A 25,149-nucleotide genomic window follows, 5' to 3' on the forward strand; every position below is an offset into this window, starting at 1 on the left:
ACATTTAATGACTATTTATTCTATCTGAAGTCGAAAGTTTGATAAAAATTCACGATTTATCTGACGACTCAATTTTATAACTTTTTTTCAACGTCTATACTCTTGTTATTTTCATTTTTCTTGATGAGAGGTCAAAATTTAAACTTCACCAACCATTTCATCGCTTAATTTTTACAAGTAGAAGAAGTAAATGTTACAGAGAACAAAAAGCTCGCTGAAATCGAATGAATTATCTTGTAAATTTATTCTTGGATTAATGTAAAAAAACATTTATTATAATTTTAGTTCTCATCAGATATATTTAATACCTCTTTGATCTTTTTTGTTTAAAATTATAAAATTTCTTAGTTTATGGAAATTATTTTTCTTGGTTTCATAATTAGGATGTCGCATAATGCTCTTAGAAATCTATTCTAACAAAATTAGTAATTATCTGGATAAAAAATTTTTGTCTTAAATATTTAACACTTTTATATGTAAATTTAATATTTGTCGTGTTAAATTAATACAAAAAAGCGTTAAATATTAAATATAAAAATTTTTAACACAAAATTTTTTACTGTGTAAAAAATAAAAATTTGCATTCCATAAATATGATGTAAATAACTAAGTAGAACAAGAACAATTTATACTAAAGAAAATAATTAAAAACTTTCTTCATTTTATATATTATTGACTTTAAAAAATAAATATTTAAGTAAATAAAATAACACTTTTAAAATAATTATTTCTGTTAAAATGGTGTTGAGATTAGTAATTAATATTAATGTACCTTGCGATAAATATAAAACCGATTGATCTGTGTAATTATTTTCAACTACGATAACACATACGGGCGTTGATTAAATATATAGCAGGGCTATATGTATATGTATATTTACTATGAACCACGTACGTGTAATAGTAATAAGGATTCTAGTGTAGATACATTGATTGGCAGACGAGATAAAAGTCATCGATAGACTCCGGTATAATTTACATCACATATATTTTAAAGCTCTCGAGATATGTATACACATATAAATAATATATTTCCTCTATCAGAAACGTAAATATCCAGTAGAGTCTACTATACTCTATTGGTGTAATCGCGTGCCCGGGACTCCTTTCACTCATATCGCCACACGAGGGCAATTATATTTATGCACATGCAAAAACGTACGCAGATACATTTGTGTGCGTTCATGTCACACACCATATTTTTAGTATGTTTTATAGATATACATAAATGATAAAGTTTTAATTGAAATATACAATATCAAAAGTTAATTAAAATGAGTTATTTTATCATTAATTAGATAATAAATAATTTATTTCGTATTTATTATTAAAAAAAAAAAAAACTGTTTGAAAATGAGCTGCTCAAAAAATTTATTAAATTAATCCTTCGTTACTTGCATGACTGACGAGTGTCATATTGTTAAATTCACGAGGGTTACACATAATATTAATATAAGAGACTAGATATGTCTAGTACGTCTAACATATAAAGTAGACGCGTGACTTGACAACTGTGAACCGATGTTTTACTGATTATCCACTGTAACACCGCTTTTCAATTTCCGTTCTATTAATTTTTTTTTTATACTTCAAAAAATTCCATTTTTGTCGGAATTAAATTTTCTGTAATGTCGAAATGGATATTTTTACCAGACTGAATATATTTATGAAAAAAACTACAAAACTTTGTCTTACTTTTTCTCAGCTTTTTTTTTATATGTTCTTTTATGAAAAATTCACTAAGCTAATTCATACAATTTAATAATTTTTAACATCAAAGTTTTAATTAAACTCATAAGCTAAATACAAAAATAAATTCTGAAGTTTTTTAGTATTTTTTCACGGTACTATTTTTATTTTAATTAGAAAAAATGTCAAAATTCAGATTTTTTCTTTTGAATCCTTTACAAATTTTCTTCAATTAAAAATTTACATTTTAAAAGTCTATTAAAATTGTTTCTCAAATCAAAAAAATTAAATTAATTATTATAAACTTTCCTTCTAAAATTTATTTTGACAAATATTTTTATTAATATTAAACAATAAAAAATAATTTACTTGAATCTGAAAAAGAAATTCATACAATTCTTTAATGAAAACATTATTGTAACCATAAATGTGTATGATTACTCAATAAATGTAAGATGAACATATTGGAATAGAATTGATGGCTCAACAGTACTTTTATTCCTTTTTTTTTTTTTGCAATTAATAGAAAATCTCCTAGAAAACCATTTTGAAATCTTTGTTAGAACAGATCAAACTTGATATAATTAATGAATAAATAACGAGCTTCATACCATTTATGTATGGATTAATTAAGGATTAATTTGATGATTTTATAAGCTCGACTGAATTTCTATTGAGTTGATTGCATCCGTTTTCTCGTAAAGTGGTTGATGATCAGATGAGTATGCATTGCATTCTATTTCGTGATGTTATGTATGTGAATGAGTGTCTTAACGACTCAGACCTTCTCGTTCTTTCAAAGTGTAATACAACGTCTAACATGCCGCAATTAATTGTCAGCTTCTAACAAGGATATTCGAATCGATACTCGCCGGCATTCTTGATCTTACTATAATTAATTAATCCTCTGAACTAGAAAGCGCTATGCTGCAATCATTTATAGTTTACTAATTAATAATTATTCACATGCTTAAATACTTGCGTTTAAATTGTTAAAAATAATCATAACTCCAATTGATGAAAGATATTTTGTTTCTGCTACATTAATTCGGTGATTTGAGTGGAAACATCGATTAATTAAATGCATTTTCCAATGTTTCTAATTGAGAAGTTTTGTAAGTTGTTAAAACAGTGCCAAACTTTTAATTAATACAGTTATTTATTTAAATATTCGGTACCTAAGTTTGTGATTTAATTGAATAAGTATTTTATTTCATTTTAAATTATTGATTCCATTATTTTTTATTGAAAAATAGTCAAAGGCTCGGTTAATATCATTAATATAGAACAAATATGAATCATCAATTTTTAGGGAAAAAAAAATTATCATGTATTTTTTTTTTTTTTTTTTTACTTTACTATTCATTATAATCACAACGACATTAGCGCTTACTCGGACATTACACCCTAAAAGCCCTGTTGTTGTTGTTGTTTATTTTTTACAAGTAATTAAATTCATTTGTTGGCGTACTGCCAGGCATTTTGTGTCCATCCGTGTCATTAATTAAAAAAACAAATTTTCACACTCAAACATCGCCAGACTAAAGCAATTATAACCGAGATTTACCAATTTAAATACTAAACTTGTGAACATTAGTTTTCATGCCTTTTTTGTTGTTAAAGTTTACATTTAATTAAAAATATAATTTAGACTTCAGTCACTTAATAATTTTACTTGCATCTATACGTGAAAACAAATATTTTTTATCATAGAAATTTTTTTAAAACCCTGAACCGATGTTCACTCAATATTTGTGCTCATACGGGTTTAACTCTTGCGACGTTTGTTCCGCTTGTCCAACTCCGCGTGGGTGAGAATCGAGGACATTTTACCTTTAACTCGTTCAGGCGCCACTTGGCTGCACATTGTGCCATTAGTACCTTCTAACATTATTAGTGATCTCACACACATTAAACACGTGAATTACACACATCAGTGTGTATAAATAAATGATAATGCCCTCAAGCCCTCAAGTCTACATTCATTTCAATTAGATTATTCTTCATCCTAATTGATGTATTGTTTTCGTTGTATAATATTTACAATTATTAATTGCTATTATAGTATTATCCGCGGGCCTGATTTTAATTAAATTATAAGAAATATATCAAGAGAAATATAAATAGAAATATTATTTATTTATTTCAATTACAAGTTTAAATAATTTATTCGCCTCAGAATTGATTGATCGCACCATAAATATAGTCGGAAAAAATTTTAATATAAACGTCTGTTATAAAATTTAACCGGAAAAAAATCTGCAATAAATATTTATAAATAAAAAAAAATAGTCTTATAAATAATATAAAAATTCATAGAAGCTATTACATTACAAAGCATGACAAAAATTTCATATGACTCAGTATTGTCGGTCAAAATTTTTACTTTCGGTAGCATGCAGTTAACAATAAAATTCATATTTTCTCTTTGCCATTCACCACATGCTTCGTTATTTAAAAAAAAAAAAAACTAGATAAAAAAAGTGTGAAAAAATTGACAGGCAATATTTATAAAATGTAACATTGTTTAACACCCTCAACTTACCTTCGTCACGAGTCTTTAGCAAATTATTTTCCTTCATCCAGATAATTAAATTTTTTAATTTCTTCTGAGAGAAAAAAAATTAGCCAACGCCAATACATCACGATAATTTTAGAATAAAACGTCATGATTAATGCCCGATTGCCAAACTTTCTGTTCATTGAATTTAAAAAACTTTCGACGTTTTAATAATTAATTTTTAACTTATGAGCATGAATAAAGTTCGTTAACATTTAATATAATTAAAAAAAAAAAAAAAAAAAAAAAAAAAAAAATTATTTATCTTCAGTTGAAGTAAAATAAATTTTTTTTATTGATTTACTGAGCGTATATTTATTTTTAATTTCAGAAATTGCAAACAATTGCTGAAGACTTCTGTGGTCTAGACGTAAACACTCCACTCGGCGGACAAGAACCAATGACAGCCGTACCAGTGCTAACTTTTCCAACATTGTTAACAGCAGTTGCTGCGACGTCCACCGGGGACTTTACTGTAGTTTTCATAGGTACTCGTGAGGGCCACTTAAAGAAGGTAAGTTCAAAAAAAGATAAAATAAATAATGAAGGCTTGAATGTAATTATATATACTTAGTCTGTTGTCAATATCAACCGCGCAATTACCCTCAAATTGGTCATTGTCATTTTCATTACACATTTAGAGCCTTAACAACAGTAATAAAGATGAAAGATAGAAACAAAGTAAAGGTTGAGAAAATTAACTAAAACTGCGTAAAAGATAAATAAATCCACAGACAGAAGGATTATTCGTCAAGTTGTCTGTTAGGTACATTTCCTTCTCTTGGAGAGTGTACATCTCCGGAAGGGGAAGGATCTTGAGAAAGCCTCAAGCGTTGATGTAATTTAGCAAGGATGTGAGCGAACAACGTTACTGGCACCATGCTCGTGGGTTTCCCAACGCCCGCGTTCCTTGGTCAGGACGTGCTCTATTGCTCCATTACTAAGTTTACCAGCCCGAGCAACGACCATCTAACCCACGGTCTCTTACGTATAACCTCTACTAATAAAAGAAAAATATATATCTTATATACACTATACCCTAGGCATTGAAGTCTCCAAGAGGGTAATTTCGTGTCCGCAAAGCCCTTTGAATACTTACGTAAGTTCCCCGACTGGCAATAACATCTCCATTAACGTCTTTATTGCTACTTAACACTTTTTTTCGACTAACTTTATTTCTCGGGTTTATTAATTATTTAATTTTTTGTTCAAAACTGAAAGCAACTTAATTTTTATCAAAGTTTTATAAATATGCCACAAATTGAGAGCAAATAATTGAATCCTTTATTTAAATCGAACGGATATAGCAACGTATATTTTTATTTTATTATTTATACTGTTCCTATATTACATTTATAGATTTTAAAATTTTTTTCAATAGATTCTATCGTTAAAAAAAGAGCAATCACAATATTTTCACAAGTGTCTGTTATCCTGTCACTTTGGATAATATTTAGAATTACGATTTCAACAAATAAAATATATATGATTGCTAAAACCTATGATATAAGTGGATAATTGTAATTGTTTATTTTAATCTACTTTTTAGATTGTTGCTTAATATTAAAACTAAATCTGGATGGTAACAACAAAGCTTAATTTATTTTAAAGTGTCGAAATGTCAAAAATTAATATTTAATATGTCTCAAAATAATCGGATCGATTTTAAAGAGCTCGGGGTTTAATTTAAACTTTAATATAATCTTAATATGATACTTGAAATGAAGTTACATAAAAATAGCATTAAATTTACCTTCCAGTGAGGAGATTTTGAATAAATTTTAATGCAGTTGCAAAATAAAGCGAATAGAGGATTAAGAAATTTATTTCTATTATAAAAAATCAGCTAGAATCTTTCGGTACATCCTTTATAGATAAAAGCAGTTCTCTGCAAATTACTTAACCTATTGAACGTTGCGTGACTGCAAGGCAAAATAAAAAACCCCGAGTAACGGATAGTTGATAATTATTATCTTGTAAAAATTTTAGATACAGTTACTGAACTTAGTTGCAACAACAATCCATTTATTTTGTCTCTCGAGTTCAATATATTATCGAGCTTTTTATATCACAATAATTATTGGACTCAATATTGAATCATTATTTAGAAATAAAATGTTTCAAATTTTGTGTTATTTAAATAAAATCAATTTATTTATTTTTTTGATTTTACAAACAAAAAAAAATCTATTTTGGATTAAAATTCAATCAAACAATTTTTCAGTTTGTTTCTAAAAAATTTCTAAACAGTCGTAATGATTAAGTGATTGATCGTTGAACAGTAATGTAAAATACACATGTATATTGTTAAATGATAATGAAATATAAGTTGAATTGAATGAAATTGAAGACAAAGAATTTATAATCTGAACAAGATGAAACGCGAGTCTAGTTACATGGTGATTACACGCACGTCGTAACGTTTAGCTCAATGAGATAGAAAGAGAGATAAATAAAAAGAGAAACCGACAGGCGGCATTTGATTCATTGCCGCGCCCTGAAGGTAATCACGAGGCGATTGTGATTAATTAATGAACGCGCGTAGGTAGTCCGGAACTGTTGTTGTTGCTGTTGTTTACGTTGTTGTTGTTATTATTGTTGTTGTTGTTGTTGTTGTTGTTGTTGTTGTTGTTGTTGTTGTTGTTGTTGTTGTTGTTGTTGTTGTTGATGGTACGGCCGGAGCGTACATGAGTCGAGAGAGAATAGGAGAGTCGAGCATACTCACTGTCTCGTTGATATATCTGCGCATCTCCCCCGCGAGAGTTTACTATCATGGGAAAATTCATAGAAAAATATACATTGCTATTATTTATACTTGTGTACTATGTATCACTTTATGCAAACGTGTTGTCTGCATGTAAAGAGTGTAATTATTTCTGGTAATCGTGTTGATTGAATTATGCGTGCTGCTAAAGGATTATTAGTAACTTGTTTTCCTTTTATTTCATTTACTAAGCTTTAATGCAAGTCTTTTTTTTTCTCAAATTCATTTCATTTATTTGAGTGATGTTTTTTATTTATTTATTTTTTTTTTTTTTTTTTTTTAATTGATAAATATCAAAGAATATTCCTTTAAGTAACGTGATATGATATTTTTATTGAGATATTATTTTACTAGAGATAAATTTACCAATTAACCTTAAGCATTTATTATTTATAGGGAGATCATTAATCATTGGTAGTGTAAAAATCTTTTTAAAAATAACATGAAAGGTAACGCTAGCGTAAGCGATCAAATGTATATATTTTATTACTTTATAATGAAGCTTTGAGCGGGTATAAAGCCAACGACCTTATTTTCACTACACCGTAAACCGCGCAGAGAAGGAACTTTAAAAAATTTGTTATGGTAGATATAAATGGAGAAAAAAAAAAAAATTGAAACAACAAGCAAAAAAAAAAGGTTCCAATTATTTGAACGATTTTAGTTTTTTATTTAATAAATATACGTAACGATCAACTGACTTTTTTAACGATTGATTGTTTTGTTCTTATAAATAATGAAAATAAAAGAGTTTTATTTTTAGTACATAAATTCGATTAAATAGAATATGATTGATTGAATACGAAAAAAATATCGAGGTTAAAACTGATTCGGTAATTTTTACACTCCTGTCACTATCCTGTGTCCTACTGAAAAAAAAAATATATATATATATATAAATTCTCTACAATGAATAAAAACAGAAAACATGGATTTGAAAAAAAAAAAAAAAAAAAAAAAAAAAAATTGGATAAAAATGTCAATTGAGTTAAATTTACGACGAATGACAGTCGGATGTCAACTGCAATAATTGCCGGAGCGATGAGTTCGCGATTGCTATTAATTATCTAGGAACACGCGTGTCGGGTCTTTTTTATCAAACAAAAAAGGCAATTCAAGAATTTAATATTTGATTTTATTTTTATATTTTCTGTACTAGTGTTTTGCTTTAACAGTAAAAAATATTATTAAAATGTTGTTCTATTTTTCAAAAATATAGAAGAAAAAATTTTTTGGCAAACAGATTTCTTAAAAATAATTACTCGCTTAAAAAACTAAATAAAAAAAAAAGCTGAAGTTGTTACAATTACCGTTTTGATAAAATTAATAATTCAATCTCGTCCGGTGAATGAAATTTATTGTAGGAACAAGACACGAGTACCAGGCTGTCGCATGAACTTGATGCATGGTCCCACATATCTGCTGGTCCCGGAAGGATTATTAATTAATGATCGAGCCCTCTCTTTCCCAGTTTGCCGCGCGTTCGACCACAAGTGCCGAGTCATTTGGCTGAGCTGCGGTCCAGAGGTCACAGAGAGATGACACGATCTACGACCACAGTAGATTCGACGACCTACGTGACCGTTCGAGTGCCGCATAACTTGAATCCCGTATTCCGATATCACCCGCCCGCTACCTCCGCGCTATCCTTTACATCCTGCAGGGACTTTGTTTATAATCTCGTGCTGCTTTATTCAAAGCTTATTCTGAAACTAATTTCACCCGGTGTTAAATCATCCACGGTTATTATTTATCAATCACAATCGTAATCATGATCATACAATCATACTAATAACAATTGATTATCAATAATTACGGTTGTTTGCTGGTTATTTTTTATTAATATAATCCAATAATTCAAGAGCTCTGCAATTGATCCTATTCTAACAATTAAACTAATAATATAATTATAATTATATGAAAATTAATAATCCATTATTTCGATACTTAACACTGTGGATGGTGTCATTTTAATTAATTTTCTCTGTATTTGTGAATTATTAATAATTCAGAGATGTATTTTATTTTTAGTGTCAATATAATACATCAAATATTGATAAATTAACGTTCATTTATCATTGATGAAAATTAATACTAATTGGTCTCTATGTGAATAATATTTTTCATTGTAATTTTTTTAAATTAACAGTATTTTTTTTTCGTTTCATTATTTAAAGTATCAAAATCAACATTCGACAATTATTGATGCCATTTATTCATGAAAGATTATAAAACAATAATATTAATTAGTGCAAAAAATTTGACGGAATACAAAGATTAATTGAAAGATCATTTATTTTTTTGGTATACTTAATTTCAAAACCAAATTTATAGTAAAAAAAAAAACTTTCAAAGACTCAAATGACTAAATTTGATTTTTATTAAAATTAAGAGTTTAAAGAGTTGAACTAATAAATTTAATTTGTGCGTATAATATGATTAAACTTCAATATTGATGCTTTGGACTCAAAATTGAGAAAATTACATTATCTTCGTGGTGGTGCAAGTATATAATTATTCAATGCCTTTACTCGCGTTTTTTGCTTTCTCTGTGAATGTTTGATATTTTAATTTAGAAAAAAAAAATGTTTGAATTGTAAAATGTTCATTACTTCAATAATTATTTATTTTTATTTGATGTACTGAAGTATTTGACATTGTTTTGGATCGTAGGTATTTTTGTTAACTTTAAGGCTATTCTTCAACGCTAAAGTCCTTTCAACAGGTTATCAGAATTCTGACTGTCTTCACTGTGAACCTTGTTTTCAAAATTATTAAATTTTCTTTATGAATCTTTAAAATAGTTCCTGAAATTCCATCAAAGTTACAGAACTTCATGTAACTTTTGAACAGGAAAGTCCTTAAAAATTCATTTAGCTAACTTAATATTTTTTTAAATCAAATTAATATCTGATTAATAAAGAATGACTTTCTTTCCTTAAGAAATTGAGATTTAAATTACGTTAAAATAATTTAGCTCGACTTTGTTGTTAATTGTTATAGAAAAGAAAGTTACTGTGTGAACCTACAAGAGAACATGCTCATAATTATATCCTCTACAATAATTGGAACCCGACATCATGATCAATAACAGGGTAATAAAATTAGCATATTCAAATAAACAGAAGTATTATAAAACAAAATGTTAAAAAATGAAAGATAAAAATATCTTTATTAAATAATCGGGTGTAATAAATAACAATAGCTTGTCCATTTATTCAGCGAGATGAACTTTATTGCAGTATTATACAAACTGCAGGCCTCTACTTGGTTAGCTTTATTTGTCTTGGAGTTAATAGCACTGCTTCGATAAGTCCGCAGTTTATAAATTAGTACTTAAAGTTGATTTACTCATACTTAACTTTATTTATTTCAATTAAATTTCTACTTTTTTCGTCCTTGTTTTTCACCCGGTTATATTTTTATCCTTAATTATTTTTTTCCTAATTAATTAAACAACTATTGGGCTTTTTTTATGATTATCGAAATTCAAAGAATATAAAAATAAAATAAAAGCTCTGCTCGTATTAATCTTTTAGTTCATTTAGCTTTAATCCCTCAATCATTGAGTATAATTAAGGTAAATGCAGATCTATTTTTATAGAATCACTGGCAGTAGTAGCTCTATCAGTAGAGTTAATTCTGGCAATTAAAAATGAGTAATTAATACCGTATAGTTCATTTCTTTTTTAGTACGGCGTAATTTCAAATTTCATGACTTTAATTCCACCAATTTTCGATAATGGATAATCGATTTTCTTCTCTTTTTTCTCCCTTTTCGTGGCGTTACATGTAACAGAATGTTACGTACAGGAAATCAGCCCGAACATATAATGGTTCTAAAATGAAAAAGCATGCCCATACACGTGTACTCACATGAACATGTTTCTTTGTTCATCAGCGGGTTTAAATCCAACGCAGAGTGTATATACATGTCGTAATTTTTTTCCGTCATACTAACAGAGGGTGAAAGAGCTGAGTGCTGGATACAACAACATAAACAGAAAACAACGGATGATCGATCACGTTAAAATTACTACGGATTTTATTTTTTTAGCTCCCGCCCTCTCTCGCTCCGCCAGCTTTAAAACTTTCTCTTTTTATTCTATGTGAATATAAATTTTTAGTTGTTTTAATTGGACGTATTGAGTGTGCGAACCTCACGAATTCCCGTGAACCAAACGCGTTATTTATTTTATTTTGCACTGGAAATATATTTTTAAATAAATTCAACATGCCTATTATATTCGCGTCAAACTCCAACGTCACTAGATGACGCGTTTTGATATTGCGTCAATACTATTACATTTTATTTAACGATCGATCTATCTATACCATACTTTACCTCTGTAGATTCATTTCATATGTATTTTTAGATTATCAATTGAATATGTAAAGTTTACTAAGAATTTTTTCTTTTAAAAACATACACATGTGGTTCAAAAATTATCAGTTATATATTTAATTTAATAATTCAAACGTCTTTTTTTTATTTTTTAATTTAATACTTATCACTTTGATTATTTTAAAAATAAAAATTTCGGTCTATATTTCGGTAAATAAAAATCAAGAATTTTTCCTCTAGAAACATGGTAGTATCTCGCGCCAAGTATATTTTACTTTTATACCGTCTATCGTATCCATCTTAGCTGATAAAAAAATGCAAGTTTCTTTAACGAACAATTTCAAAGAAATCGTGAAAAATTATCAGTCATGCATTGTGATTTATTTACACGTTATAAAATATAAAATATTAAACACGATATTCAATGAAGCTTTATTTATTGCTACCAAAAGTTCATTGCGCTTGCGTAAACACGCGCATCGATAATTTTGTGATTGACTTTAATAGTTTAATCCTGTTTTGTGATCAATACATAAATATCTATAATTTACTGCAACCAATACCGTGCTCAGAGTATAAAACCCCTGATAAAAGATCGGAGCTCATTTCTTTAGACCTTTGACCGACTTCAATTCTCTCACATCAGAAATTTTTATTTATTGGATTGTAGGATAAGATCTTAGACTTAACAAATACGAGATCGATCACTGCAAAGTCTTTTGGAAAATATATTATCGTGTTCAAGTATATTTTTCGACTAACAGCAGCAGTAAAGGCTTTTGCATCTGGAAGTGCAATATTTAATGTAAAAAAACTAGTGAAATAAAAAGAAAGGTTTGTTTATATTAATAGATAAAATCTAAATAATATTATCTTTAATAATATCCTTGATTGTATCTCGGATAAAAGCATACACCTTTTACTTTTAAATTGACGAGATTAATTTATCTATTGGGAGGCTTAAAATTATATAGAAGTCTAGGGAGAATGTTTAGTTATTTTTCTGCTCAGTTGATCTTACATTTTACAACCACAAGAATAGTCTCTTTACATAATTGATGTACATTCACAGTAAAATGCCGACTCACTTTGGAAGTATACCAGCCTCTCGTGCACTTGAGCACTATAAATAAATGTTTTAATACATAAATAATGAACGTAAGGTCTAATCGCGAATTTACAATCATGATAAATATAAAATTGTATTTTTAAAGTTCATGTATTTATAAATCATAAATTATTGATTACAGACAGGGCTATAAGTAATAATAATTGAATTTATAACTAAATCCAACTCTAACTATAACTAAATCTTAGCAACAAACTAAAAAAAAAAATTATTTTCCGCCTAAATCGTGTTAAAAGCACAGGTTAATCACGGCAGGAGTTAAAAACTACAAGATGTGCTAAAATAAAAGTCTTATCCGAAATGTTTCGAACACAAGCCTCTTTCGTTAATGGTTAAACTTTGGTAGTACAAGCTAACGCGTTGAATTGATAAGTTCAATTGAGTTTTGTTGATTAAACAAGATTAATTTACTCGATATTAAACGATTACCTCACGGAATTATTTTTTTTAATCGAGTTCTTTAGAATTATTTAGAATTCTATTTTCAGTTTTTGATATCTTTTCTTTGTTGGTATAGTATAAATTACTTAGCAAAATTTTGACAAACTAACTTGGAAGAAACCTCTGAGAACTTTTTACCGAGATTTTTAATTCATTTTAATAACTTAACGTTACTTTACTTAACTTTTCCCAATAAATATTCTATTAAGTTTACTTTTCGACCTTTCGTTTTAAATTGGAAAGTAAAGAAAATGTTTTATGTTATTTTGTTATTCATAGAATTATTTAAAAAATTTAATGTCGAAATTAAAAGAATATTATTAATTTAAAAAATTTTTTTAAATAATTTTGATACGAATCAAGATAAAAATTGTTCCCATAAAAAAAATTAAATGAACAGAATTTTTTTTTTCGTTCTCCAAATCTGCAAAAAAAAAATTAAACATTTTTCGGTTAAGAAAGGATAAGAACGTTTCTCTAATAGAATTATAAAATATTCGAGACTCTGTTGAATTTTAATTGGTTGCGAAAAAATCGTTGTAGCAAAATAATTGTCAAGAATCTAGAGAAGATTTTTTCGTAAGTATTCCGAGAGAGTACTTTTACGGAGGAAAAATTTAACAGGATTCTATTCTATTGTTGGAATAAATTTGATGTATCTGAAAATTCAATTTTTTGCAATGTGTAATTGGCTTTTTTACTTTTTAACTTCCAGTTCAAAGCTCAGACTAAGTAAAAAAATGCATTTAGCAGATCAAACATCGTAATAAAAAATAAGTATTAAAAAAATCTATCAACGTTATTTATAATACATATTAAAATTATCGTGACTAAAGTTTTATAAAATAGCATTTAAAAATCCTTTACTATAAGAAGCAACATAGTAACCCGATTTAATTTTCATGGCATTAAAGTTTTAAAGAGACCATCAGTTGCTTTATCCATCACTCTGTGTCACAAGCAACCCAACAGTCGCAAGCAAGTAAGCAATCAAACAAGCACTGTCTTATTACTCCTCTTTGTACGCTACTTACTACATAATACAACATACCTATGCCACACAATATATAAATTTAAAATAAAATATTTTTTTGTTCGTCAATTTGATAGCAAAGCACTTGCTGATTAAAAGCTCTTTTCTAAAAGAATCCCTCAACATTTTAATTTCAATTACAATTAAAATTTCTCTCTTAACTAAGTATAGTCAGCATCAGTGTCAGTGTTTGCAAGCCTTATAAAATATTTTCCCACATTTAGAGTGAAAATGGATGGTAATAAATTGAAGTTAAAAAATGTAACTGTTTTCTCATAATTTACTACAAAATATTTAAGCAATTATTCATTATAGTACATTGGATTGGACGTTTTATTAGATATATTTTATAAAAACGGTACTTTTATGGAGTAGAGTTTAACAACAAAATATAACTACAACTATTACTCTAAGTTGAGTAAAATAATAAAGACGCCTCATCGTAAAGTAAGATTAAGTAAATCTCTCAACATACAACAGAACTCTCGTCATATCTCGTGTACCAATACTTTATCCTTAGTTACTGTGTCTCGTGTCTGATATAGTGTTCGTGGATGTAGACAACCCGAAACCGGATGTACTTAAATTCAAACTTTAACAACATCCATATACATATAAGAGTTAAAGTATATAATATAAACACTGATACATTATAAAGTAACAAAGTGATGGGGGTACAGTGTACAGTATACAGTATACAGTATATAATACTGTGTATAATATAAAACGGTTATAGTTTAGGTTTAACCTGGTATGGTGGATCTAAGCGATTCGGTTGACCCGATCTAACCCCATGGCGTTGTTGTATCCGCATCGAATCTGTCTAACCAACTACAAGTTAGTCTTTAGTCTAACGCTATCCAGGTATCCAAGATCCAAGATCCAAGATCCGAGCATCGAAGATCCAAGTACCACTGCTAGCACTTTACCACATCCAACGGTTTTCTCATGGCATTAAAATTTTAACTTCCGCGATGCCCTGTTTGCTCCAGCTTCAGCTCTAGCTCTAGCTCTAGCTCTACCTCCAATCAGGACAGTCTCACCGTACCAATCTTATTCAGCATCCACATCTAAAATAATCCTTAATCCGCCTACAACGGTAACATCTACATCTACATCTACAAGTACAACCACAAGTCTAGATCACCATCATCAATACTGAAGCATCGCCACGAATACTATTACCCAAAGCCTTGTCTAATCGCATAACGCACGATCGATCCTTTCTGAATATAACCATAGTTTTAGTACAGCTCCATCCGATCTAATGTAGTATACACTCCATGAATAACAACGGGAACCTAAGTACTTGGTACTTTTAACAGTCTACCGGTCGAAGGTGAACACCAAGAGCCAACTCTCATCTCCCTTCTTGCTTTCTATTCTTCTTAATTAATCCCCTTCTACTTACACTTCATCCTGTTTATTCTCTTTCATCTCCTCAGCTGCTGCTGATGCTGATGCTGTATTGGTGCTCCTGCTTTTTGCCTTTAACTTATACCGCTCTTGCTCTTGCTTATAATTTAACTTCCCGTGCCGGGAATCCGTCATACCAAGAGACGTGTCGCGATTCCTATCTTCATTCACCCTGGCTTTTATCGCCCTTATTCATCGCTAATTTCAAGTGTTACTTTTAAGTCTAAAAGTTCGATCGATCAGAGCGACGTTTAATTTTATGATATGGTCGTTTGGAGGTATAATGCCTATTCAGATACATATATCATGCCTTAAGAAGCCTCAATCACTGACTATAGTAAATAGAAGTTATAAGAATTAGACGATTGGGTTTTTTGAATATTTTGGTTTTAATCCAATTACTTTTCAAAATTTATTTCTAAATAGTACAACAAAAATAAGATCCCTTTAATCCTCAATCTAAAAGTTTGATAAAAAATAATATTTATTTATAAATAAGTCATAATTAATATTGCCTGAAAGAATCTTAACTAGTCTTTTAGTCTTTCCACGGCACGTATATCGAGTTACATGATCATATTTCTACTTAATAATAGTAATAAGTCGTGAAGCAAGGTCACGACCATCGGGGTCACTGAGATCGATCAATCGCTGCGGCATTGTTAACCCGAGTAGCCGCTGAGAATAAACAGGTGCTCGTTAGACAATCCTCGTGAGGTTATACATACACATATAGGTACATACAATAAGACTATTATTGCCTCTGCCAGTAGAGGATCCATTCGAGTCAGGTCTACTGGCGATTAGTCAAAGAGATACTTGCACTCTCACATGGGACTACCAACTTGATTCTCGACATCGGGGAACCAATGGCTAACGACAACAACCTCAATAAACCGAGGAACCTAATCCCCTCTCTCATGTATCACCACATCGTATTAAATAATTAAGTTTCCAACACCCAATACCGATTACATCCCTACAAATACAAAATAATGCAATAATCATTATCAAATAACAATTCCTTTCCCCGCTACATTTGTTCTGCACCGTCAGTACGTCTGTCGTGTGTCGAATAAATAAACATTCGTATTTTTTTTTTATTTCACTACTATTATTACCACAATAATTTTTTTATTTTGTACCCAGCTTCTATTGTATAGCCGGTATCTGTTCTGTCGATTACTATCTACATGCTCTCTCGAGGATTGTGTGCAGATCACAACGGTCTCACGCGTGTCTCAAGAGAGTGCAGTCTTTTAATACGATGGCGTTAACGTGATAAGGATAAGCACATACATATATTTACATCCGCGTTTACCCACATATACATATAAACATAAATAGAACTACTAGTGGTGGATGTATTAATAAGAAAGAACGCACGCACGTCCAAATGGACACACGCACGCGCTTAGATTTTCACCATCATCATCATCAAGTGTCATCATCATAACCACACTATAATAAGCGTAATATAAATGCAGGAAATGAATTTGTATGCACATGAAATGAAACTAGTAATAATATATAGATATATATTTCTATATATATATATATATATATATATATATATATATATATATGGACTGAGAAACGTATTAACATCAAAGTAGAGGGACGCGTGCGCTGTTTGAAATTGAACGTCTCTAATGTCGTATTCGGGAGGATAGAACCAACGAACGTAGGATGAACAGAGCAGAATGAATCGTACCAGTGAATTCCGTCCCTGGGGATGAGGATAGGAATCTGAATGGAATACGATGCAGGATGGACGAAAATAACGAGACGTCATACGGAAGGTGAACACAATATAACTATCTTCTATCTTCTATCTTCTCTGCCGATGATTCCTTTGGCCACGGTCTATTTCATCTTTATCTGGTTAACATCTACAATGCAATACATCTTTTTGTCTATCCATTTCGCTCTCTCTCTCTCTCTGGCCTGGAGTCTATATTATGTGTGTTGATGCTGACGTATATATATTATGGATGTACAGTGCAATGTACGCTCACTAGACCGACGCAATCGAGTGGCAAGCATGCCCATGTCTCTTGACGGTGGTACATTACGTATTTTCCAGGTTGATATCACTCCCGAGTGTATACATGCACGTCCGACCCCAGCCACCAACTGCTCAAGAAAAAAAAACCACGCTAACGCCTGAGGTTAATGGTACAAGGGAAGAGAAGAACGAACCACGTCGTATTATGTTATATCCTGGATGCTGAGAAGTTGAGGGAACAACTCAAGAAGAAGAAAAGGGTTGAAGGTTGGAGGTAGAAGGTAGAAGGTATGTTTGCAAGAAAGGAAGAAATGAGAACAAAGATGCCTGTAGATGCTGCTGCCATTAAACCCACTCGAATCACGTGGATAGTCTGCCAGGCGAGAAGCCACAAAATCCCACCACTGCTACTACTTCCAACTCTAGTCAGCGAATTTTCCACGAGAATGCAGTGGAATAAAAATGAAGATGGCAAAAGAAGAATAATGTATATAGACATTATTTATAAAAAGAGGATGCGAATATTTTCTACGAACAAGTTTAAGAAACGACCTTCTTTTTATTTTTATTATGACATACTATTTTATTATTATTATTTTTTTTTATGTGTAAGAGAGAAAATTTAATCTCGAGATTTTATTCAGACTTTTGCCTGTGAGAAAAGATTATAAAGTATATTAGATTTAGAGTTTTTTTTTAAATGCAAGATAAGATGAAGTTCTAATATACATGCACTCTATATCTATGTACCGGTTCTAGGAGTAGTATCTGAAACATAAAAGGTAATGTAGTTTGGATTATATAAGGGACTCAATAAGACGAGAACCAGATGAAACGTTGCTGGAAATGATGACGGCCAAGGGAAATTGAAAAAGGTTTCATTGAAGAGTTACAGACGGAACTTCGACGTCGAAATAAGAACACGAGCCCTCCTTTTTTTTCTTCTTGTTAAAATAGACGAAAACTGTTAAATTTTATTTACTTATTTTCTCATCTTTTTGGTCTAGTTCTATTTGTTTTGTCTTCAGCCTCGTCTAGTTGCTCAGTTACTGCTCAATTCGATTTACAATAATTCTATTTATATTTCACCTGAAGAATCGAGAGCGCTTAAATAGAGCTGGATTTCCGGTTTTTCTTGATGCAGAAATATTTAATGTTGATTTAGTTAAAATGTGACGACAGATAATCGATGATTTATTTTCTCTCTTGACGAGGATTCGCCAATAGTGTATTTATTAAAACAAAAGGAAGCAAATTTGCTGATAGCTGGATATCTGCTTTGGAAATGTGAGTGGTTTAGAGTTTAGAGCACTTGATTTGAACCGAATGACAGTATACGTTAAATTTTTTACGGAATGTCGAATTTGAACGGATCACAGAGTAATAGTAGTATCTGTACTTTTCTTGGTATTCGAGGGGAAAAAAAAGAATTCGATTTAAGCGCATTTAAATTTCCCAACGGAGACACGGGCAACTTGCTTGCTTGCACTCTATATATAATACTTTAGTTTGCTCTCATTTTATCTCTCTCTCTCTCTCTCTCTCTCTCTCTCTCTCTCTCTCTCTCTCTCTCTCTCTCTCTCTCTCTCTCTCTCTCTCTCTCTCTCTCTCTCTCTCTCTCTCTCTCTCTCTCTATCGTTTCCTCGTTCACTTCCAACTGCCAGCAATAGTAAAGAGTGAAGGTCCTGAATATATCTGTATGTACAGATCCATAAGTATAATACATATATAGTATTCTTGGGGCTTCGACGAATTCGAGAAAAGTCGGATGAGCTTCTGGTGGATTTCCATGAAATGAGGTCACACGTTGCAGACTAAAGTCTCAGAATGTTCTATTATTCGCAGGATCATGGAAACCATTAAAGATTCATTCAAAAATAAAAAAATTAAATTCCAAAAAGTTGAGAAAAAAAATACCTTCAATAAAACCGTTGTCATTTAAATACTTTACTGTTTGAAATTGATTTCTACTTTAAATGTCAGTCTAACATACAAAATCTCTTAAGTCTAGTTTTTTTTTCTCTTTCATCACCCTACAATCCAGCTACACTGAAGTATGGTAATTATGCAGGATCAGGCAAAGGACCTGAAAGATATTTTTGTGGCTTTAAAGAATTTTTTTCCGATAATTTATTCCACTTTTAATATTGGATAATGCAAAAAAATAAATGAAAAAGTCGGTACTTGCGTAATAAAAGAACGAGAAAAATTCAGTCAAATGTGAATGCTCGTGCAAATGATTTTTCTCTTATCAAATATTTAAGATGATTAATGGACACTACTACAGTTGAGTAATACTCACAAGGATTAAATTCGATTTTTTCAATAGTCTACATGAACTTTAAAATTTTTATCTCTTTTTTTTTTTAAATTGAAACTAATGTTTTTGCATAAATTCACTTTAATATTAATTTTTTCTCAGTAAAAGTAAAGATTACTGAAAAATTACAGGATTATATTTTATCTCGTAAAAAAATGATGAAAATCTAAGAAATCATTACAATTTAAAAAAAAATATCAGCACTCTAAAAATAAGGAATAATAAATAAAATGGTGTATATTATTTCACTCATACTGTCAGTTAAAAAAAAAAAATATTATATTTGTAACGTTAGCTATTAAAAAAAAAAAAGAATTTCCACGTAGTACGTTAAAGGAACTTGATAATTTTCCGTATCTAACAACATAAATCAGTAATATATCAATATAGTTATAAAAATAACTAAAGGAATTGATAATATCTTAAATAACTTTCTATTACACACGAGGATGTCGCCATACAACAGTCCAAGGATCTTTTACAACGCCTCTCCCTCGTACTCGGCGCCGTCGTTGACGTGAAAAAACTTGCACAAGGCCTTGAGCTGACCTGATAGGAAGCAAGAAGACGAAAGTAGGTGGCCCGTATTCGCGACGTTGCCAACCGGAGCAATCACCGCTTTGCGAATAAAGAAAAAAAAAAAAATAAAAACACGTCATAATACTAAACAACAATAACAGTAACGAAACAAGAAAACAATAATAAAAAAATGAAAAGACAATAGGTCATGCTTCACGTTGATTGCAATGCGTTGTGATGAATTTACACGTCAGTGAAAAATCCATAGCTCCAGTTTCAACATTTATATGTATATAACTGTGTGCTAGAAACAAGTATCAGTGATTAATCTCATCTTATGTTTAGATTTTTTACTCTCCCACATAAGCCGCAATATCCTTTATATTATTGTGACTTTATTCTAGCGTTGGTTTGTTTTATTCATGGACATATATGTCAGGCATTTTTATTTAATCTGTACGTGTATATGCTACATATTTATCCACACATTCCCGTAAATATATATATGTATATGCTGAGTACGGACTGAACCTCAGGAGTTTGATGATTGAGATGAGAGAGAAAGCAGATCATGCACTTAGATTATTCAGTGCCAGCTGTAGCTGTAAGATATTTGCACAAATGGGACAAATGTGTTTGAGAAGGAGAAAGACATGTATGAGAAGGAGGCAGGCGGGTGGACATGTTTAATGTACGCGACACCACGTCGTTTATTGCAAGTTGGTTTTATAACCCACCAGGATTTTAGCCAAACTTGGCGTTGAACCCGGGTTAACTTTCACGCGAGGATTTTACTCGGGCTATTACACTTTCCCGACATCTTGTACTGTACACATAACCTAACCTTCTGTGTTTGTATTTCTATTACTCTGTCAACTTGTTGGTATGCATTTACTTTCAGACGGGAATCAACTCCGGTTGTTAGAGATGTTAAAACTTTGTTTCATAAATTTTTTATATTTAAATAAATTCATAATTTATTTATTTTTTTTTATATTTTACTCGGATACGAAGTTGAGATTTTGTTTTAAAATAAAACAGTAAATATATATGCGAGCCTCCGATACTGATGTTGATGCTGATGCTGATATAATTTAAAGAAAAAGTGGAAAGTACTAAGTGGAAAATTTTTTGGAAATAACGAAAACTTTTTAATCGGGCTGTTAGATCTAATTTTATTGGGATTCGTTTTATGCTTGACTCGGCGATCATTATAACTTTTAGTGAGTAGAGCTTTTTTTTCTTCTCTTCTTTTTTCCTCTTTTATTCAACTGAGCAGCTATACTCTCTCGTTCATCGAAAGTCTTTATACTTAATATTTTCCTACCAAGATGTTGACAGTTATTGACAAACTTTATAATTTATTAAATGTATTTTTTTTTATTAAATGTCTCTTGATAACTATAAATATAAACATCGACTTTTATGGAGAATAAAATATTTTAAAAATCAATAAAAAAATTTATTGGAATAAATTTATAGTTGATTTAGAAAGTTATAAAAAATAATAAACAAAAAATTTCATTATTTTGGGGAAAAAACTTTTAAATCAAACAGTTTATCCAAACTTTTATTTCATTAAATCTTTTATTAATAAACTTTGAGAATAAACCACTGAAACTTGTATATATTATATGTATGTGATAAAGTTTTAAGAAAAAACAAATAAAACAAAAATTCATGTATATGCAAGTTGATATTCGTGCACAGACATACTGCGCCTGCTAAAGTAAAAATAGTATCCACGATAATACAGTGCAGCATTCAGTGGGGAGTATTATGGAACTTCGGAAGTGTATATTGAGCTTACACGACGCTAAACACCAGCTATACTACTCGCAAATTCGTATAACGACACTCGGGGGTAAGTTTAAGTCTGTAACACACACGAAAGCCGGTCAGTTTGGTGGAGCACTGTCCGTGGAGAGCTCGAATAAAAAATATAATCCTCTTAGTGTAGTACACAGTACATAGACACCATTGTACCACGTGCTAAAAATAAATGTTTCATAGAAAACGTATGTAATAAGCGTCGACAACAGACAGTAGTTTAATTCACTATCGTTCTCTCTCTACCGTGTCATTATTTTATTTCTTTGTATTATATTGTGTACTTGGTCAAGTACATGGTAAATTTTTTTTATCAATATTAAAGCTTTTGATATTATTGATTTTTTATGCGGGTATAAAAAAAATTTTTTTCCAATTAATTTTATTAATTCAAACTTTGATATTTTAGAGTTTTTTTTTGTTATTCGATTGCTAATAAAATATTGTAGAAAACTTTTTGGAGCTTAAAAAACTTGAAAAAAAAATTATTTGAATGATTTAAAAATTTTTTTAATTTTGCTTTTGGGTTTTATTGAAATTTTATATTATACCCGTTCATTTAATTGAACTATGGTAAACAACCAATTGCTTTTTTTAAATTAATAAAAGTAATTAAATTATTGAATAAAATGCTACAACTTGATCGCTATTTTATTTGACATTTAACTGATGATGCTCCATTTGATTTAACAGATAAATTTTCATAGGTATTTTTAAATTATTTTACCGTCGTTCGAATTTAAAAAAATAAAATAAAAAAGTTCCACTTAAACATGTGGTGGGTTGAAAGTAAAATAAAGGTCTCGACAAATTTAATACTGTACAAAGTATGTCGAGCCACAACGGGGGTGTTGATCTTAAGATTGAAAGACAGAGGTTTATTATTGGTAAAAAAAAAAAATGGAGCTTTTCCCAAAAAAGTACAAATAACAATTAAAATTTCAAAATAAAAAATTTCTTAAAAATCACAAAAGAAAATTTCACATAATTTAAAGACTAAAAAAAAGAAATGAAAGTATTTAAAAATTAACATTCAAAAATAATTATTTAAATTAGCACGGAAATAATGTAACTGCGTGTGTTTATTTTAACCTTATTATTTTGGTTATCTAAAATAATTATTCTTAGTTTATCTTATCGTTAAATATAGCAAGCAGAGTACTCTTGTAATAAAATAAAAAAAATCAGGAATGGAATTTACTTTTATGCCAAAAGCATTGAATTCCACCCGCTAAAATAATTCTCCAAGGAAACCGGTTTGACGGGCGTGCGAATGAATTGTTAATGTGTATGTATGTATGTATGTATGTATGGAGAAACCACAATGTGCGTGTATATGGTTATATAGTATTTTACTTCACGTAGTACATGCACGAGTGTTACGCGATTAATCGTACAAAAGAGGCACACGCGACTAATCGATTCTTTAAATGATTTATCTGGTAAGATTTCAATTGAAAAAAAATAATAATAACAGTAACGATAGTTATTATAATTATTTTTATTTTTTATTAAAAGCAATGATAATTGTTGAAAGTAGAATCATTAATGGATAATTCGAATTTTTTATTAAGTAATTCGTGTCTGTTTGTCCTATTGAAGTCATTTGACCTTTTAATTCTACTCCTTTTCCTACTTCACATTACTAAACACTGTAGTGCAATATAATACTAAATATATTTTAAAATGTCGTATATTCATTAGAATTTACAGTTACAAGTGTAAAGTATTTACAAATTATTTAAAAAAAAAATTCTGCGCATAAATTTTCATTAGCAAATTAATTTCGTTTTAAATCCACGCGGCACATATGGATTTTATTAAATAATATTTTTCGTGAATATATTCAGTGATAATTGATGCATAAAAAATATTTATTTAATTATTCATCGAATACGAATATCAGTGGAAGCGATAATTAGTTTGTCAATTTAAATCCTGACATTATTATAATTAATTTTTCGCAACTGATATCATTTTAATTGATATTTATTTTACATAATTATTTATTTATTTTATGTTTTATAGTAATTGTTATTTAATTAGAACTTATAGCAGCGCTGGAAAAAAAAATTTAAGTAGTTTTTTTATTTTTAAAGACAATGAAACATAAATAAATACTTTTCGAAAGTGGGACAGTAAAAAAAATATTGTTTTTTAATTACTAAAAAAATAAATAAATTTAATTTCATGTTTACGCGACAGTAAATCATTTAATACAAAGGGAAACCGGGCACGACAGGGTACCTAAGGGAATAATTTATTTCTCGTGATTTTAATTACCGTATATAATTTGGTTTCATTTATTTCTAACGAATTTGCAATTATTTTTTATTTATTTTTGTTTCGCTACCATGACAAGTCGTGTAATTATTTTTTTATTTTGTTAACTGTGATTATAATTTTTGTTGGTTGACCAAAATTAAAATACCAAAGACACTTTTACTTCTAAAAAATATTTTTATATAAATTCAATAAACAAAGCTTATGTATGTACAGTTTCAAGAATATTCAGAACCATCAAATAGAACTCGTGAATTTTATTTTATTTTTTTTTTAGTCGACTTGTAATTTCTGTAATAATGAAATATTTTATTTCCATCTGAATAAATTTAATTAGCTCGCTTCTGTAAATAGTATACGGAATGTAATAGAATTAACTTTGATTAAATTATTTCAATTAAATTTTGTTAATTATAACTTAGCTTGAATTTATGAAGATTCAAAACTTAAAAAAAAATATTTTATAACTTTTAATTATTATTTATTTAACTTGGAAAATTTTTTTAATTATTTTGGCTTCAGAAAATTCTTTTGAAAAATATTTCGGATGCTTTGTTCTTTATTAAATACGTCAATACTAAAAACAACATAGAAAACAGTAAAAAATGTATCTTAGAAAAATTCTAGAGATTCTTTTCATAATTAACATTATTTATTAATAATAAATCAAGAAGATTCTTGATAAAAATCGTTTAATTTAAAAAAACAATTTTAAATCAAGAAGATAATTTTTAACAGTTTTATTTTAAGTAGAAAAATTCTTGAATCGCATAAAATTTACTTAAACGAAGATTTTTTAGTTAATTTTTCAG

The 25,149-nt window shown here is 29.4% G+C and overlaps 1 protein-coding gene and 1 long non-coding RNA gene across 4 annotated transcripts in view; one reads left to right on the forward strand and one right to left on the reverse strand.

Moving 5' to 3' along the window:
• Plexa (plexin A) overlaps nt 1–25,149 on the forward strand; it is a 166,879-nt gene that overhangs the window by 114,159 nt on the left and 27,571 nt on the right. For both annotated transcript variants that reach the window (XM_074239313.1, XM_074239314.1), the window contains exon 3: nt 4,581–4,763. In XM_074239313.1, the coding sequence (XP_074095414.1) occupies nt 4,581–4,763 (183 nt within the window). The remainder of the gene's footprint in view (nt 1–4,580; nt 4,764–25,149) is intronic.
• LOC141524857 (uncharacterized) lies at nt 6,528–11,196 on the reverse strand. 2 transcript variants are annotated; one of them, XR_012478763.1, is made up of 3 exons: nt 10,890–11,196; nt 8,324–8,725; nt 6,528–7,016 (listed from the first exon to the last, which is right to left on the reverse strand). It is a non-coding gene; the product is annotated as an uncharacterized LOC141524857 (long non-coding RNA). The 2 variants fall into 2 exon arrangements; XR_012478764.1 differs by lacking the exon at nt 6,528–7,016 and adding an exon at nt 7,383–7,879.

This window comes from Cotesia typhae, unplaced genomic scaffold (genome assembly GCF_013202065.1).
Source record: "Cotesia typhae breed Kobodo isofemale line unplaced genomic scaffold, CoteBio_Ctyphae contig_23, whole genome shotgun sequence".
Lineage (NCBI taxonomy): Eukaryota > Metazoa > Arthropoda > Insecta > Hymenoptera > Braconidae > Cotesia > Cotesia typhae.